Source organism: Amphibalanus amphitrite, unplaced genomic scaffold (assembly GCF_019059575.1).
Source record: "Amphibalanus amphitrite isolate SeventyFive unplaced genomic scaffold, NRLGWU_Aamphi_draft 000034F_arrow, whole genome shotgun sequence".
Lineage (NCBI taxonomy): Eukaryota > Metazoa > Arthropoda > Thecostraca > Balanomorpha > Balanidae > Amphibalanus > Amphibalanus amphitrite.
Window position 1 is genome coordinate 1,057,522 of NW_024881530.1, and position 19,822 is coordinate 1,077,343.

Here is a 19,822-nt window from a genome sequence, read left to right on the forward strand (position 1 = left end):
CACGGCTGACGTCTGGCAAACTGGGCTTTTCGCGGTGGTTATATGAAGATGGGCTCTATTTTCTTTCCTTTTTCTTCGTAGTCTTTGGGGAGAGGTGTTTTACGAGTCGGGCACATTATTCAGCATTGCATGCCCTGCTAGCATATTTATATTTATCTAATAGAATATTGTATATGGCTTATCTACCAAGCGCGTTATTACCCCCTCCCCCCCCCCCCAACTATTGTGTAAACTCAGTATCACGTATCCCTCGTCCAGCCTTAGTCAGAGCAGAGAGTACGAGCTCGATCAGCCCCGTCCAGTGTCCACACTGAAGCTGGACTGATGCCGGGCTCATGACCTTTAGCCTTACATCACAAACTGCTGTATTGCGTACCACCGTCTGCGACTCTGCACACGGCATGTCTAGCTGCCTTTCCATCAGTCACACCTTCACTTTCCACCATTCCGAGCACCCACCACGGGCAATCTCCACCAGCGTCGACGCCCGTGGAGGGGGCAAGGCCGAGCGAGCACGGCCGCCGGAGCCGGTCCCGCCTCAGGGGGGGGGGGGGGGGCGGTGAGGGGGGTGCAGACGCCGTCGCCGCCGCCACGGTCACGGCACGTGCCTCGATGATCAGGTGGCCGCCCAGAGACAGCTGACCCCGCCGGCCGGCGACTGACGGAGTGTCTGAATGTCTGAATGTCTGACTGATTGGCGGACTGGATGTCTGATGGTCTGTCTGACGACCTGAATGTCTGACGAACTGTCTGAATGTGTGAATGTCTGAAGGTCTGTCTGTGTCACGGACTGAATGTCTGAGTTGCCGTCTGCCTACGTGGCTAATTGTCTGAATGTCAGACGGTCTGTCTGTGGGACTGACGGTCTGTCTGTGTGTCTGTCTGAATGTCTGACGGTGTGTGTGACTGACTGACTGACTGACTGAATGTCTGACGGTGCGCCTGTGTGACTGACGATCTGGCTGGCTGGCAGGCTGATGGTCACATCCGGTTGACTGACCGTTTGTCTGTCTGCCTGATCTTTCTTTCTTTCGGTCTATATCGTCTGTCCTACCTACATTTCATTTCTCCTCTCCACCACTGCTCGAATCTGCGCTGTCATGCCGGTTTTCATGGTTGTTAGGCATATGGAAAACGGAATGTTCGATTTCCACCTGAGATCTTTATCAAGAAATCATGTTTCATACCGAGGCCCTTGTTTCATATCAACGTCCACAAATCACACAAAGTAGTTACCCTTCTCTAATTCTGCTTCAGTTCCGTCTCTATCTAATCATTCCCAAGCCCCGTCACCGTTTTCACCCCTTTACATTTCTCGTCTATGCTGTCATCCTTCTCCAAGTCCTCATGTTTTCCATTCTTTCTAAAGCACCCTGTTGTCCCGGTTCGCCTCCGCTCGCCCAGCCTTCTGTCCTCCGGGCTGTGCGACCACAGAAGCTGTCGGCTGGCTGCTTCTGCATGCATGTGGGATTAGGCGGCCAAACGACCGATGAGTCGCCGCTGAAGAATCAATCGCCCGACGGATGGCTGGGCTGCCGGTGGGCCTCGCGACTACCCCGCAGCCCGCAGTTGCTACCCCGGCGGTGGGGACATGATGGCTGTCTAGACGCCCCGACCTGTTTGTCAGGCAGACATGTGGTGGATGCGATAGCCGGGCTGAATTCGGCGTGCGACTCGCGCTAAGAACGTTTAATGCTCGTGTTTGAACATTCGCAAAGTAATCTTTAGATCTGAACATATTTGGGATGCAATCATGTTTTTGTTCGAGGATAAAATCGATTGGACTGCCGGTTTTAAATCTGACTATGATTGCATCCGAAATAGCTCCAATTATTTCAGGCATTTTTAGACATTTGAACGCGACCATAGGATTATTTCTTTTAACTGTTTCGTCATGCTGCTTATTAGTTATAAACCTATGATAGATACTTAGCCTCCTCTTAGCGGTGACAACGTTTAAGTTCATTTGGTGTGCACCCACGCCTAGCGATAGGCTGAAGCTGAATTTGACTGACGAACCGGCCAGGACGCCGACGCTGGTGCCCTTTTTAGCCCGGTGCACCATATAAGCGACTTTCAGAAGACGAATTGTGCTTCTCGGTTGGTGTAAATTTTTCAGCCAGGTGGCGATCCGACGGATATAGCTCTTCGCTCATGAATTATTCCGTATGCGTGGCCCCGCTTGAACGCTCGGTGTCGCCGTATTATGGTCCGATTTGCAATCTCGCCAGGGTCTAGACGGTTTAAATCGAATGCACTTTATGTATATTGCGTAATTTGTCGAATTATGTATGAGGTCATCGTATCAGGCATTTCCACATATCCCATATAGCCTGGTAGGTTGGCGCGTGCTTTACGTTTTTTCAATCCACATTTGACTGACGGTAATGCGTGATCCTTTCTCTGCTTTCTAGGTAAAAAGGCACTTGCCCGGTACCTGTAGCTAATAGCGGTACAATTATATAACTGGCAACTGCGATGTAGTAGGCCATAAGAGCGACGTAGTTTCTGTATGCGAATGGCTAGGGTGGCTTTCAGCTTGACTTCATTTGAAGGATCGACCTCCCGACATTATAAGAATGACTGGGACGTATGTTGTGTAGTTAAAATAGGCATTCAGCTAAATTAGAATTAAAATAGTTCGTTTACCCTTCACGGATGTGGTCGGTCCTTCGTTCAGCAGATCACCAAGGTCTTGGTCTCAGCTCTCACTCAGATGCTGCTGCGTCACAGCATCCCTCTCTCGAGCGCTGTCGCCAGCATCCACGTGCACCTCGCGCGCTCGGCGGGTACCAGGAGGAGCCGGTCACTAGGCCCTGACCAGCTCGTCCACATGCCAGACGGTAGACACTAACAAACAGTTAGCCGCGCAGTCTTTACTCATGAAACCCCGGGGGAGCCTCGTTAGACCCGGCGGCGGCCTCGGAGACGGAGACGGTGTCGGTTTTCCGTCGAACGAGGCCCGCGGTCAAGGGAGCATGGTGTAGCCTTCGAGCCGATGGCATGCCCCAGCGAGTCCTTCATCGAATGACAGGGGCCCGGTGATTCGATGCGCCTCAATACAGCGTATATGGACGGCGCCGGACGAAAATATAAACATCCGCTGGACTTGCTCTGCCCCGAAAGTGCTTGCATTTGCAGGGGACTCGTGGAGACAAGCAAGCACATTCGGACTGCTACAGACTAACATAGCGGCTTCGAGGAAAACGCTGCTAGCGTGTATGGTTTCTGTTACGGAGCAAGCAGCCCACAAAACCAGAGCAGAGAAAAATGGCAGACGACTTGGCAACCGCAAATGGGTTGGACATGACCTCAGAAGGGACCAAATATGGTACACAACCAGCCTTCCCTTCCGTTCTTTTTAGTTTGTCAGATATGAACGCATTGCAAAGTTTCGTTGAGCTTTGGTCGAACCAGCTATGTGTTTACCCTGCCCAGTGCTCAGCCAACCATTCTGAAATCAACTAAATTAGAATGTTGACCTGTTTCAGTGCGCCCAAATCACATCCGAGTAGCTCTCTGCCTACCTAGTTACAAGCGAATGGAGCTACTTTACAATGTCCGTGGTTATTAAATAATACAATTATTTAGCGAACTTTACCCTGGCCAATTAGGAACGGAGTTCAGAATTAATTTCAGGGGGCTCACCAGGAACATGTCAAGACAGACCATCTTCCATTAGAGTGACGTTCTAGGGCCCACTTTGTGATAAACGTGCTGTAATTCTCTTCAGGCGCATTGAAGTCTTTCGGTGTTGTGAGCTCTGAAGCACAGCCTCTAATTTTTATATCGATATCTTTCGTTCGAGATATGGAGATCGATTCGTCTCGACTAGCAGTAGCTGCTCGTTATATAAGACCGTTTTACATATCGTGTACAATAGAAAATAGGTTAGGTCGTTCACAGTTTTGACTGCGCACGGGGTGAAACCACCGGTTTGGCGACCAGAACTGGTACGGCCGTCCTCACAGCGACGTCCTTACGTCCTTACTGCGGAGTCCAGCAGGCCTTGTTGCGTGTAATGAGAGATATACAAACGTGTTGTGCATGACGTAGACGAGCAGACGTGTTATGGGGATAAGCAAACGTATGTGTGTATAACGGGATGCGGTCAGACGAGTTGTGTATAGCAGAGAACCGGTGCTTGGTGGAAGTGTGTCTCGAATAACGGGGGGACAGCGAAACGGACAAAGGAGACCGGCAGGCGGCAGTCGTGGTGCGTCAAACGGGACAACAGACGGGGAGACATAATGTGTCCCATTAACGAAAGACTCGTGATTCAGAAGAACGCAGGTATGTCGGTATAACGCTCATGAATTGCTACAGGAGACCAGCACATGAATCGTCTAAATCAGGGGACAAACATGCTATGTAGCATAATAAAAATCAGCAGTTTTATAACGAGACTTTCAGACGTGCTGTGTCAGGCCAGTGGATTTTCTGTACGGAGGCAACCAACATGCAATATGCCTGATATGGAGTCCCCCCCCCCCTCCCTCCCCTGTTGTGTGTGACAATCTGCGTCGCTCCTGGTGTGTGGGTGTTTCACGCGCGCGACCACACCGACCCTCGGCTCGGCCGCCACCGCGCGAAACACAGCCGGTACCTCGTTCTACGCTTTAATACACCATTTCTCAACACCAAGAGGCAGTGGACGACACCGCCAGACGCGCAGGGTTGTGAAAGACAGAGGGAAGGGTCACCGCTCGCACCTCGACACCGCACGAAGCGTAGCCCCACCGCGCGCCCCACACACGCACCACACACGCAGACACGCACACATACACTCGCCATCTCTTTATCACATGTATTATATATGTATTTATCAAATATATAATATTAACGCCAGTGTGAGCGCCCTAGCGCGTGCAACTGGACACGATTCGTCCCGGTCTCTCGGGGCAGGGGCACAGCAATGATACAGGAGGGGCGGCTGGCGCCGGTCCGCGCGCGCCGGGCCCGACCGCCCTATCACATACCGCCCGGGCCTGGAAGAACGACGCGCACGTGCGCCAATGAAAGACGGAGCTGGATCCAGTCAGCCTCCCGGGGACTGGTGTGCATCTGGTCACGGGATTGGGTCCGGGTCCGGGTCCGGCTGGCGCCGCCCGGACCCGCTCGGTTCGGGGAGGTTTCGGAACAGGAGTCGAGCCGGGGTTTGGTAGGGTTGTTTGAAGGGTCCAGAGGGTGTCTGAAGTCGGTCCTGTGTGCCAGTGGGGATTGAGATCGGGGAGGTTGTCTTTCGCTGGTCACTTTATACGCGGGGCAAATTTTGACGGGGAATCGGGAATCCGAGAGAACAAAACGTGAAAGAACTTGGAAACTCCGGTCGCAGGCATTTCTGATCACGGTCAGAAATCTTGGACCACATCAGTTCCGCGGGGACGAGGCCGCCCAGACTGGGGTCAGGTCCGACGGGGGAGCGACACACTCGCTACTGCCACTGGCAATGCCTCAGACACGCTCGCAGCACACACACACAGGCACGCATCCCACCCACGCACACACGCCTGAGTCCCGAACCCCGCCCTCCCGCCCGCAGTATCGGCCGAGCACCGCCCAGCGCCCCGCCCGGCGGCGGCCGGCGCCGCGCGCCGCCGGCCGCCCGCGCTCCTGAGCTCGTCACACATGTCACCAACATCACCATCATCACCAATCAGCATCGCCGCCGGCAGCGCCACCGCCAGCACCGCCGCCTCCGCGCCGCCGGCGTCACCACCGTCATCGCCTCCAGCATCACCACCAGCTTCATCAGCACTCTCATCACCAGCAGCCTGGCCGCCGGGCCGGCCCGTCGGTGCGGGCCGGCCGGCGGCGCACAGCCTCCTCTCGCCGGCCGGGCCCGGCGGCGGCGCGTCACTGCAGTCGCGCCCGGCCAGCGCCTGACGCCAGCGACGGCTCCTCCCAGCTGGAGACGGGCGCACCGGCGCGGCAGCTCACCAGCTGCACACCGCTCAGACGCGTCCCAGAGTCATTGCTGTACTGCGACAGCTGCGCGGACGCGGCCGAGGACGCCGGCGAGGGTGTCGCGGCCGCCACCGGCGGTGTTGCCGCGGCCGGCGGCGGCGACGCCTTGTGCGCCGCCGGCCGGCTGTGGCGCGGCACTACAACAGTCATGGGCCAGGGCGCGGCGGCCGCGCTCGCTATCACAGGGGTCGGTTTGACGCAATGCCGGCCTGCCAGAGTGTCCAGCCGGTGCGCGAGGCCGGGCCGCGGCGCTCGCGCCGGCCGGCCGCAGCCCGTCGACAGTTCGCGAGAGTTCACTGTGCGGTTGGGCGGCGGCCGAATGCAGGCCTCGGTTATCTCCTTTTCCTGCAACGGAGACGGCGCCAGGGTCAGTGAAGGACGCGGCGGCCGCCGCCGGCGCTCGGGTGAATGGCACCCAGTCGACCCGGCGCCCCGCCCCCGGCCCCACCCCGGCCCGTCGGCACACTGATAGAGCCGGCACATGACAGAGCTGCACACCCGGGCCAATGACCCCTGCACATGTCACAGACTCATTGACAACACCAACCACCACGTGGGGAGACGTATACTGGGACGGCAGGCTAGCTGCAGAACATGAGCATGTGCTAACACATTGGAGCTGAGAGCATCGCCTCTTCACAAGGTGCAATGGGACTGAATGTAGGGTCAGAGGGGTATTCTAACTAATTTGCACAACTTTTCAAATCGCATAAGAGTTAACAGCATCGCAAGGGACAGCACATTGGACAGACAAAGGGCTTACGACATCTTGGGCTGGAACGTCATTGAACAACAGCCTTGTGGCTGTAACAAGTCAGAGGGCAACGTTCCAAAAAGCAAACTCAACTACAGATAGAGAACCAACTTCGGCTAACTACATCAGTCCGAAGCACACTTCATCTAGATTCAATATCGATAACAACCGCCCAACTATCTCTGTATGGGCCAGCTAGTTAGCCGAGGACGCCGTCTGGTCGGCGGGAACAGACAAACAGCGTCAAAAGGTTCACACTGCGTTCTCAGTCTCACGCCCGAGTTCGGAAAGTTCATAGACATACATACATGGGTTATTGGACTAGTTTAGACTGGAAAGCATCGATGGCCAGGTCCGTTCATTCCTATCCATGACCATAATCAATGACTGAATGAGCCGAAAGTACAAAGATCAAATTTCCACAACCCATTCCATGGAGAATAGCACCCCACAGGAGATTAGGTGTCAGGAGGAGCGCCTAACAGGCTACGAATAGACTATAACGAGCTAAGGAACTTCTCATATAAACGAAACCAATAGCTGGGCTTGCGAATAACCCAAGACAAAAAACACAAAACATTGCGAGGGTCCAAGGTCCCCCAAAATTAGCATCAATAAACCAGGGAAACCAACGATCACAGATCACAGCCAAGCTTCTTGAGGGCATTCGTTGGTGGAGGGAGAGGGGCCGAGGCTGGAGGGGAGAGAGCGAGGGAGAGGGAGAGCGGCGGCCTCGGTGCCGGTGCACGGGAGGCGGCGGCGGGCTCGGCCTTGCATCACGGCGGCTCCGTCCCAGGGGAAGGCTGACGCAGTGTGCCCATCGGGAAACCCTGCAGACTGCCTGCCTGCCCGGCCGGCCGGGCGTCTGTCTGGGCAGGTGGGCGACGGGGAACTGCAGACGGTCGACCCCGAGCGCAGGAGAGGAGGCGCCGACTCTCCCGGGCCGCCCCAATAAATGGGATCACAGCGGAGGCGCCGTCATTGTTACAGGTCACATTCAGGTAAACCGCATGCTAGACGGACGGACGGTCCATGGCGAAACCAGTCACACCTTCTGAGAAATTCAGAACAAATTAATCTCCAGATCGTATTTATGTAATCCCATAGAAAGGCGACAAACAGTTGTTTCAGACGACTCTAGGATGTATACTTAACTCATACTTGCGACTTGCTAAGAGCAGAAAACATTATTGGAGGGTGACTCAGGCCGGTCGGAATTTAGCCTCCTCCGAAGCGGCGCCTGGATCCGCCTATGGCAGGCTGCCAGCTCTCCCGAGCTGCGGCGGCTCACGTCATAATGCAAGACAGCTGGGACGCGGCCGCCGCGGCCCCACCGGCTCCGACGAGCTGTGCCACATCGAAGGCTGGCAGCTCGTACCGGCTTGTTCCCGTAACGAGTCACACCAGAAGCTGCACAGATCACCAGCCTCAAAGCACCATTCTCTGCGAGCCAACTCCGAAGTACCCCATCACCTGGAGCTCGTACCCGGCGCCAGATCTCCGGGTGTATCGGTCTCTCCTCCAGCGCGCTCCGAGTGACCTCTGGACGGCCTTCATCAGTACGCCGCGGCCCGGCGCTGCTCCGCCGGGCTGCGGGCTTGCTTTTCGATGCGCATGCAGAGACTGCAGCGGCCGGCTCGAACAGATGGCCTACGTAACGGTACACGACATCGTCCGTCTCCCTCTCCGCACGGCGTCCGCGTCTTGTACGCGCGCCGACAGACAAGACAGCGGTCCGCATCTGGAAACATCCGCCCCCGGCGGACCGGCCGGCCGGCCGACTTTTGATGTGTCACCCAAACAACCACACACGGCCAAATGGTCGGCACCGCCGGCATAAACACCCCGATATGGAATCAGCCTGCATCGGTATCGCTCTGACTGGTCCGACGCTGACCAGAGGGCGGTTCCTCCCACCTGTACCTAGCACCCTCCTCTCTCCTCCCGGTCGGTGAGAGGCCCCACACCCCAGGCACGGCCGCGCCAGCAGGGTTGCCTGGGTCTGTTATGACTCCGGCAGCGGCGCGGTGCTGGACTCGGCGGTCCAGTGGCGGCCGGACGACGACCCGACCGTGACCCCGCCACCGGACGACGCCAGGTCAAACGGGTCAGAGAGACGAGAGGCGGCCACCGGGTCAGAGACAAAAAGACGGCAGACGGCACGGTCAGAGCCGGTCAGACAGACGGCAGACGGATCAGACGAGAATGAGACGAGTCTCACTGACGGCAGACGGCAACGGGTCAGACGAGTCAGACAGACGACAGACGGCACCGGGCCAGACGAGAATCAGAAGGGTCAGACCGGTCAGACGTAAGACGGATAAGACAGAGGACTGACGGGTTAGACAAACGGCAGACGGCGCGGATGAGTCAAACGAAAATGAGACGAGTCGTGGAAAGACGGATCACGTATGTACGGGTCACACAGATGGAAGACGGCACCGGGTCTGACGAGAACGAGACGAGTCAGACAGACGACAAACTGGCCAGATAGACGGTAGACGGGTCACAGAGACGGCAGGCGGCACCGGCCAGACGAGAATCAAGCGTGTTACACGTAAGACGGGTCATACAGTTGATAGACGGACTAGAAACACGAGAGACGGCACCGGGTCAGACGAGAACCAAAACGGTCAGACGGACTAGACAAACGAAAGTCGGATAAGGCTTCCATCAGGGTTCTCAAATAACAGTCTGCGGGACTGGGGACTGCAAAGTTACGAGGGACACAAGTCCAAGTGGAGCCGATAGATAAGACTGTTGACCCTTTAGTAGACGGTCTGACGGTATGCATATTATACTTACACAGTAACCATGCTGGACCTCTGCAGTGGCGACCGCGAGGCAACACATCGGGCAGCCATTGGGCCTCTATGAGTCACGCCTTGCAGAGAGCGGTGGAACGGGACACGGGCAGTGGAGAGATGGAAGGGACGAGAAGCACTCAAATGCAGGGGAGCAGCAGACAGGCAGAGGGGAGAAGTAGGCCGGCTAGCCTGGGCAGCCGAGAACGTTCGAACGGTTCTGAACGGCAGCGAAAGGGATAAGGAATGTGTTTGAAGGAGGGGATGGTATTGGCGGCGCGGGACGGGACAGGACTGAAGCTAGCACGTTTACTGAGACAGGATGACCGCAGCCACCAAAAATGATAAGAACGAATTCTAAAGATGAATGCAACAACCACATTGAAATGTGCTTACTTCCAGCACATCAGCAAGAACATACCTAAATGAGGATAAATTATCCAACAAAACTAAACAATGCCGTTGTCGCAATGAGTACCTGATCGGGCGTTCGGATATGTATGTGGTTGGCCGAGCCGGGAAACTCCTCTCCGTCCGGCAGTGCCACGGTCAGCGGCAGGCCAAGCTCGGTATCCCGTGCCACAGACTGCACGCGCAGGTGATGCTCGGCCAGGCCGGCGGCCGCTCGCGCCGGGCCCGTGTCGCCGCCGCCGCCGCCGCCGCCGCCGCCGGCACGCCCGGTCATTGTGGACCGGCCGCGCCGCCCGCCCGAGCCCTGGGGACACAGAGAGACAGAGGTCAGGTCATGAGGGCACAAAGAGACAGAGGTCAGGTCATGCAAGGTCACGAAAGTTTAGTGGATCTGCGGGGTCAAGTTAGAGCGGTCAAGTGGATCAACAGTGGAGATCAACAGCGTCCGAACAGGGTCAGCAAGGTTCAAAAGGGGTCAATGAAGGTCAATAAGATCATCACAGGTCAACGGGGCTCGTTAACTGTGGACAGGGGTTAGCTAAGGCCAAAAGCGGTCAGCAAGGGTCAAGGGTCAAACTCAAGGGCGGTTGCAGCGCTGACATTTTAACCCATGCCCTTCAGAGGTCAGCGAAGGATTAGTCGGGAGGGACGAGACCATGCAAGGTCATATATCGGACAACTGAAAGGTTCCACAAAGGAAGCTCGCATTTTAATCTAATACTCTCGAGCGACGCTATGCACAACCAGACATCACAAAGGCAAAGCAGCTGATGCAACGCACCGTCTCCGTCGCTATAGGGTTACGTGATTGCGTCGGCTGCGTCCGGGTCACATGCCCTTCTCCAAACAGCAGAAGTTACCCAGACAGTTGGGGTCAGCGGCGAGGAAAGTACCAGTGCGCCATCGGCGTCGCTGGCGCGTGGCCGCCCCCGCCCGCATCGCTCAAAGTTCGGAAACCGCTTTGGGACGCCGCCTGATCTGCCTGAGCTCACTACACGCCAGCCGATAGTGGAGGGACCAAGAACTCGGCAAATAACGGACGACGTCCACGATGACAGTTGAAAGGTCACTCATCGCCGGGGAATAAAATAAAGAAACAAAATAGGCGTCTTCTTTACACACTTCAGTTTGGATGACCTTTGGGCCTTTGGCAATCGGCTATCGCTTACGAAACATAATAAGACGGCAAATCAAATTTAGACCAGTGGACCGACGGACAGCGTAGACGGAAAACAAACCCATGGCTACATGTTCATTGAACATTGTTCAATGATCATGGCAGTAGATAGGTAGAATAAACCTATTTCATGCATGCATGCATGTAGACATAAATACCATCAAACAGACAAACCAAAAACAGATCATTCCTACATACTGAGGTACCTACAAACACAAATAAGAACAGCATCAGACAGGCTGAAACGGTCAAGGCACTTAGGCACGGGGGGGGGGGGTTGGCACACACCAAACGGACCCGGCCGACTGGCCAGACGGACGTGTGGCTTACAATCCTCCATTTAATCAGGGCGAAATCCTAGTCTGCGGCCGCGCCGCCCACCCGTTCAGACAGACATCGAGGAAGTGGCTCGCCAGATTACGTGTCGGGGAAGGGTGGCGGCCCCGGGGGCCCGCACGGGGGCGCCGCCGTCTGAATGTCCGTGTCTGTCTATCCGTCTGTCCATCCGTCCGACCGTCTCCGTTTCCCGTCTATCGGAGCAGACAGAGACGGAACAGTCGAAGGTGGGAGGAAAGTCACCGTTGTCAACCGCAGACAGACAGCTACTGGTGTTACAGTGTGTCTGATGCCGTTTTGAAAGTGAATGACATTGACGGGGAAAATGATTTGAGTGATGATAGGGTGCACGCGCTAAACCAGAGTCGCTCGCTGTCAATATGCGAATAATTGTTGCTAGCCAAACGTGGGTCTATGCAAAAGCGAAGCAAGATAGAAAGGAGATGACTAAGAAACGTCTCAGGGATTGAAACACTGAAATTCAACACGCAGCACGGCATCGGCTACCACTAAACGTTCCATGGAGGCAGGTGTGCACTGTGCACGTAAAGCTCAATCCCTAATTGCTAACCGTATAACTGGTTTTCGTGTCTTAATTCAACAAGTAGTGCACCATCAAACTAGCGAGTCTGACTCGTAAAGGTAACGCCTAATGCAGGAAAGAACGTCTTCGCCTCCAGACACAGTGTACAAAAAAAAACGAAAATTCCACGATGCCCCAAGGCCCAGGTGAGCACATTTGAGCGATATCTTCTCCCTCCAGCTCCCTATCTGACCCTGACCTCGACCTGACACGAATTGAACCCAGTGGACAGGACAGTCCCACCTATCGCCTATGAGCAGGCTAAGGGCAGCGACGGCTGTCAGAATGGGAAGCAGCGGAGGCGAGGTTGATAGGGGGACGCTGCAAATGAGTGACAAGGTGAAGGCTGCAAGTGCAGAGTGAAGGGCGAGGGTGCTGTCCTGCTCTGTAACGGTGCGGTGTCGCGAATAATCACAGCCGTGTTATTCCTCGCAAGCTGGGTGTTTTAGAGCGGATGCTGCCATGGATACACATACCTACATTCAATGCTCCAAACAGGGCAAAGGGTCATCAGAAAGCAAAGCAAAGCCGCTAGGGAAGGGAGATGGGAAACCACCGACGGCGACCACAGTGCACTGCAAGGGCTGGTCGCAAAGCAAAGTAGCTAGGGAGGGGAGATGGGAAACCACCGGCCACAGGGCGCTGCAAGAGCTGGGGAAAGTCGGGAGGGAGGAGCCACACAGTACAGCTGGGAGGAGTCGGGGAGTGGCCAGCGAGGGGAGGGAAGGCAGTCGGGGAGGAGCCAGGGAGAAACCGCACCCACGTAGGCGGAGCCGGGAGGTTGGGTGCACCGGGGAGGTGGGAGGGAGGGGGTGCCGCCGAGGGGAGGGGTACAGCCGGGCGGGCAGCCATCAGCGGACGGGCGACCGAGCTCTCGAGACGACTGGGTGATTGACACAAGGAACGACAAACAAATACGGCGGGAATGCCGCCGGCCGACAAAGGGCCGCCTTCCTGTGGCCTGTTTGTCGTTGCGGTGTATGCAGATGAGGTCAGCCAGGCCGCCCTGCTCCGTCGGATCAGCGGCAATGGTATGTGGAGCGGCTCTATGGGCTATGGAAGCTGGGGGCCCAGCTTGACACTTGAGGGACACAGAAACGTGGCTTTATTGTCGGCCTCTCTGGAACATCTTGAAAGGAAGCCCAAAAATCGGAGTAAATAATTGAATGCACCCGGCAAATGCAAGCATCGCCAAAAGAAATTCTATATCGGACAAGCTCTGTTCCTTCACAAAGTATAAGCTTTTCGAGCTCTCATCCCAGGTTCCCTCATTCTAGGGCACACCACACATGTCCTTCATTGTAAAAGACCCAAACAAGTCTACCGACGTTGACCATACTACTGGAGACAAAGGAAAACTACCCTGCCCTCTGAGCTGGAAAACTACCCTGCCCTCTGAGCTCCCCTCGGAGCCCAGGTGCTCACCAAGCAGGCGCTGCAGACGGCGGGCCAGTGTCCGAATTTGGCCAGCGAGGACTGGGGTTGGGTCGGCCCGGTGCCCGTGCCTCGCCCATCGCGGCACCGTCCGCCCTCCACCACGGTGACACAAAGAGCCACAGTTTGACGGCCCACTCGGCGGCAGCCTCCGCCAGTCCGGCTCGGCGACAAGCTGCTTCTGTCTCGCCTCTCCGAGCCCTCGAGCTCCACTGGCGCGTCCTCGGAGGTTCCTCGCTCTGTGCCGCGCCGTTAGCGGAAACTCACAAAGAAACCCAGCACTGAGTCGGTGGCTTCCCACGATCTTTTCACACTCACGCACAGGCTCCGCTGACGGATCGTGGGCAGTGCGTTAGACGCTCCCACATCACACACACGCACTGGAAGAACTCCCCCACGTCTGGCGTCACTCTCCTCTCTGCCGCGCCGCCATGGCAGCCCGCAGAGCGTCCTTCACCGCCCTGCGTCCGCTCCGTCGGCAGACTGCGGGCTGTGGCGTCCCTCGGCGTCCCCACAGCCCGCGCCCTCGCTCCCCGGCTCCCTCCTCCCCTCGCCGCTCCCCGCGCGCTCTCTCTCCGGCGCGCGCGCGCGGCCGCCAGGCGCGCCTTTTTTCGGGGCACGATTGAGGCGACGAGCTGGGGTGAACGACCGAGCTCTCCCCACCCCAGGGGCGCCGCGTCGAACCCTTGCCACCGACGCCCGACAGAGCGGCGCCGACGCCGCAGCCGCCGGCCCCACCGGCCGGGCACGCGGAAGCCACGTGCCGACCCGTGCCGTCGTGGAATGCCGGCGCACGTGCACCGGATAAAGACAAAGGCGATCGAGTTGCGGGATGTGATCGCGGCTCAGAGCACGAGACCGAGACAGGGTAAATAGGTTGATTGTGGAAATTTCCTGAACTGGCAAGTGGCAGCAGCTAAACGTCTAAGACGGTGTTGCAAATGTTCCTCAAATGAATAATAATTTAGTAGGTAGGCATCCAATTAAATCTTCAGTATGAAGATGATTATTTGCACCTAAAGCAGCAGCATCGGACATGCTGGTGCAAGAACTTCAAGACAAACAAAAGCACGGCTGCCTCAACCGGTTAACGATTTCAAGCGGTTGACTCATCCCTTATGAACAAATCATAAGAGGCGAACGCTGTCCCCAACATACGGGCGCGTGGCGACGCAACTATTACGGAGCTATTTTGTCATTAACCTATTAGCTCTCACGCTACTTTATAGTACTTATCGAGGCATGGGAATCTATGATAGGGCTAATAAAAGTCCTCATTGACAATAAATGTTTGCTTCCTGTAACCACTGCAAACAAACAGACTGACCAAACGGCTTACTGAAACTAGTGACTAGTCATTCGATGGGCTTCATTTCCAACAAAGAATAATGAAACAAATATCAAATATGGTAAAGGCAAAACTGCGGCTGCCATTTGTGCAAATTGACTTCAACGTTCCACTTCTGCTTGTGTCCCGTCAGATCGTGACAAGTTTCGGCCGTGGCGGGCGCTGTGACGACCGGTTATCACGATGCAAGGGCAAATCTTTGGGAACAGTTTCCTGGAGTCGAGTATTAAACCATTCTATTGCCTTCGTGACAGTGACGTAGCTGATGAAGTTGGCTGCTCGGCTGTGGCAGAACTACGATATTTTGTGATGACCAGATTTGTGATTTAAATAACCAAACAATGCACTTTGATGGATCCTTTTACGGCAGCGTATCATGCTATCCTTATTAGATTTGTTCTATGACGCTATATTTCTCGATATGACAAAAAAAAACTGAAAAGAAATTGCACCTACTTTGCATGAACTGCAAAATATACAACAATATTGGATATTATGCAAGATGTGAGTAAAAAACCACAAGTTAACGTTCATTAGGAATAATAGTTAGTTACATAAGAAAATAACAGTTTAAAGTCTATCACGTCTCTCAATAGTAGCCATAAGCCCATAAGCCATAAGTGATGCTTTTCGTCATAGGCAGCGGAACGGGGAGGGCACCGGGGCACCGTGCCCCCCTTTGATTTCGACATTTTAACATTAGCCCTATTGGGCTTTGCATGGAAAGAATGGGACCAAAAGTTGGCGGTGCCCCCCCCCCCCCTTTAATAATTGAAGATGTTCCGACGCTACTGCTTTTCGTGGAACTGAGTAAAATGAAGGCATGAAATGCTTTAATACCAAGTTGCATATTAACCAAAGGGGACTAAATGCAGATAGGTGGGCAAGTGTGAATCTAAATAATGGATGAAGCGCTTCACATATTCGATATAAGGGCGGGACGATTGCATACTATCGACGAAATAGCCTGACGTTATTAGCAATAGGTACTGTTACGTTTAAAACAAAATCTTAAAATATTTACTCCGTCGAGCATTAAATTACCATTTCTTTTTTCACGTCACATGCTCTTTGTTAGCTTCCCATCCTATTCCCGGCTCACTTACAGGCCGCGTTGCATGTCAGAGAACCATTGGACACGAAATGTGACTGAAACACTGCGAAGGCTCCGCTCTAGACGGGAACCTTTGTCACGGAGAACTTTGCACTTTGGTTGTGATGCACTTGGCTGTGCAATGTGTGCACTATATGCATGGTAGGTTCATGCGCAAGGCGGTGAAACCGAGCAACGTCTTGAAGCATTTATTATGTGCGGAGCGTTTGCTACTAGACGGACATTTTTAGATTCTTCCAGAACTCGAATCGTGGGAAAATAAGCAGGTCACATATGCACATTTAAATAATTTCCGGCTTTCCTCCCCAGCTGACGTCAAATACCAAGCAGCAGCACAGCTTCCACACCACAAGCCTCCCTGTGCTCCGACTGCCTGAGCGTTTCTGCGCCCCGGGTTCATCACTGGACGGCGGCCGCTGTGAGCCCGGCACGGCCGCTGGAGTCCGGTGCGGGCCGCGCTGCCAGTCAGACAGAGTCGGTGTCCGTCTCCGTCCGTCGGTCCGTCGGTCGCCAGGCTCCGCCGCCGCCGCCGCCGGCGGGCCGGTCGACAGCCGCCCGGTCTGAGGTCCGCCAGCCATTTGGCCGGCCCGCCGCCGCCGGCTGGCAGCGTGCGCCGCGCGCGGCGCCCGGCCGGCCTTGGCTCGGCCGCCAGCCGCCGCTCGACCGTTCGAAAAAAGCTGCCGTCGGCGGCGGCGGCGGCGGCAGGCCGCTCGGCATCGACCCGCCAAACACATATCGCGCAGCCCACCTGTCTGGTGACCGCGTCACGTGACCGTGTGACGTCACTTCCGAGACGGAGCAGCGGCGGCGGGCTGGCCGGCTGACCGATCGGCACGGCGGTGGCTCCCGGTAGAGCCGCCCCCAGTCGACCGTCCGGTCAGCCCGTCCGCCGATCGCCCCAGCCAGTCGGCGCCGCCAAACAGGGAGAATAGCTTCGCCTGACTGGCCGGCGTTGGGAGACTGGCCGATCGTTGTGCGGCTTTTTTGTGGCTCGGGTCTGGTAAACTGCAGCGAGTTTAGAGGCGACGCCGTTTGTCAGCTCAGTTTGACAGCTAATGATATGGTGCCGGGCCGATGGCAGGAAGTCGATGGTTTGTTCTATTTTATTCGCATATAAATTCTAGCTTGTGCCGGCGATAATTCCTATTTTTTACTATATAAAACACTAATGTAATGAAACGTGTTCCACGTTCCGCCACTCGCGTCCCATTTCATCATTAGCCGCTGTTAAATTTAATTATTGTTAATTATTGTGCCTGCTTAATTTATGCATAATGCCGTTCGGAGGCAGGTTGACGCGTGATGACCGACCCTGGTGGCAGTTTCGGCTGCGGTGCTCACTTTGTTTCCGTTCCGGTACCGGCCATAGCCGCCCGTTTGATGTTTGATGTTTCAAAGATGGTTGTCGTTGCGACACATTTTAGTTTAAAAAGCCGTCGCCTACCTCGGGCACTGGTGCGTTTCCACCGCTCTATTCAGCGGGTATCCGGGTCTGCTGCAGTCATTGCCATACAAAAATAAATTTATTAAAATAATATAAGGCGCTTGGTAAGCTTCCGTTATGGGAGGGTGAATCGGATCACGACGACAGGCTGTCTGAAAGGCGTCTGGCGTACTGTGGGCTCTATTATTCGCCAACGAATGAAATCACATAAATGTACAATGAGCCGGCAGATGAGAAAACAACTCAAAACAAAATGAGTGACTTCTGATGTTATTTTCTCAGCCTTCAGCGATCAACGGTGAGCCCAGTACAATAACATAAAAAGGTGCGTCTCGATAACGGATAAAACTAACATCTCGAATAACTATACAGCACGCGCTTCAAAATTTCATCAGACACATTTCAAAGTGTTAACGCACTGCACTGGTTCACAATGGTACAAACTAAGAGTATGTCTGAAATAATGACAGTTAAAATCCACTCATACGGTCACGTAAATAGGACTGCCATGTTGATTTGCACCATGCAGGCTAGCTGCTCCGATTTCAGCGGCACTGTTTTGTCTCATCAGCCGTCTCCAGATCGACATGTGATTTCGTAACCACAAAGGTCAGTGCTGTCATGTTGCATCGTTCCCCTCGTTGAGACATAAGAAAACACGTTTTGTGTTGACAGCTCCAGGGGCCGAGCGGACCGGCCGCGGAGCAGCTACAAACGTTAGACTGCGCCGCAGCGTAGCGGTGTAGTGCGGCACAGCATCGGCGCATTGCGGCGCAGTATCCCGGCCCCGCCCACAGTTTATTATTTGTTGCGGGCGCAATGCGGCGCGACGCAATATCTGAAATAACGGGTGTGGGCTGAAATTGCCGCACAAATGTATGAACTTGGTGTGAAGTTCGGTGCTTGTGGCACACTCCCAGCCATATGACGAGAACTTGCCAGGGAGAATGCCGCACTCGACATTATGAAATGGAGAGAAACATCAGTCAATCAGCGGCCAGGAGTTGGCAATTCACAATACAGTGAAAATTGTTGGCTTCCGGATAGATGAATCTTTTAAATACAATTTTACCAGCGATACTGAGCGACACGAGTGCACAAAACGAAACGCCTTTCTGTTTGAACAAGCACATGGCACGTGGGAGCAAAGTAAACGGGATCAGCTCTCGTGTACAGACACTTCATTTCCCAATTAGCGGAGCTTCGTGAGAAAACGTCGACCTAATTGCAATAACCTCACTGCACACTGCTCATTTATTCCTTCTCACGCCTTTCATTTGCAAAATCCCTACGTGAGCGACATTTAACGAAAAAGAAAAATACACACACTAACGTTCCACCGTGTTCATGTTAGGTCGTAAACATGATGAAGGGACATGACATCGAAATGACTGCCATTTGGTATCGCCGACAGCAAAGCTATCTAGTTCGCCAAAGCATTAAAGAGCAGGCTTGAGAAGCCAAAGCAATACCGCTGCCTGGTCTCTCTTGGGAAAATAGGCACAAAGGTAGGCGCCCACTAGCCCAGTACCGGTCGACCAGTCCGGCTGGGGGGAGCATCGCACGGTCACGGACCGGCAGAGTTCCGCGGCCTCCACTGCAGAGCCGGCCTACCCCGAGTGGTCAGCCAAGCGGCGCAGCTGCCGTCTGGGCCAGCCCGAGTGGGCTGCGGTCAGTCGCTACCGCTTCCGGCCCGCCCAGCGGCCACAGCTCTGAGTGTATACGGTCCCAGCAGGCCCCAGCAGCCACTGCTGAGTGTACGGCCCCTGTGCTGTGTGTTCTGGCCGAGTCTAGGGACCCAGCAGGCACCGGCAGAGTGTATGGTCCCAGCAGCCACCGCGCCGGCCGTACGGTCCCAGCAGGTCTCAGCAGCCACCAGCCGAGGGTACAGTTTTGTCCGTTCACTGACGGACTCTGTACGGTTCCGTTCGCCCACTGACGGGCCGTGCATGACTCCACCCGTCCACTGACGGGCCGTGTGCACGGTCCCACCCGCCTCCCGTTCTCTGCCGGCCTCAGGCAAGGCTGGTCGCCGCGCTCTGGCCTCGTAAGCCGGAGGCGTTGCGGCGGCCGCTGGCCTCCGTGAACCCGTCAGCGGCGGACGTCGGCCGCGTCTATCAGCGCCGCTTCCCAGGAGCTCGCAGCTCCAACACGGGTGATTGACAGCTCGCCTGGATGCCAGGCGGGCGGCCGCTGAGTGCCAGCCGTGCGGAGGGCCTGTCAGAGCGCCCAGAGATCGCATCGCGGTACCGCAAGCTCGGCGCTCGCCGTCTTCCCTGGACCGGTGAGTTTCGACACTGGCGCGGCGCCGACCTGACTCACGCCGTCTGAGCTAGTTTCCGACCTGCGGGGCCGGCCGCCGGCCTCGAGACCCGTCTCGGGCGGGCGGGCCGCACGGCGGCGGCGGCGGCGGCGGCGGCGGCGGCTCGAGAGGCCGTCCGCCGGCGGCG

At 55.6% G+C, this 19,822-nt stretch overlaps 1 protein-coding gene across 1 annotated transcript in view; it reads right to left on the bottom strand.

Annotated features, from left to right (window-relative positions):
* Nucleotides 1–4,605: 4,605 nt before the first annotated feature.
* Nucleotides 4,606–19,822, bottom strand: part of LOC122369929 — a 41,995-nt gene continuing 26,778 nt past the window's right edge. The window contains exons 3-4 of the mRNA XM_043345104.1: nucleotides 10,004–10,240; nucleotides 4,606–6,312 (exon numbers count right to left, since the gene is read on the bottom strand). Of these exons, the coding sequence (XP_043201039.1) occupies nucleotides 5,857–6,312; nucleotides 10,004–10,240 (693 nt within the window). The 3' untranslated portion in view covers nucleotides 4,606–5,856. The remainder of the gene's footprint in view (nucleotides 6,313–10,003; nucleotides 10,241–19,822) is intronic.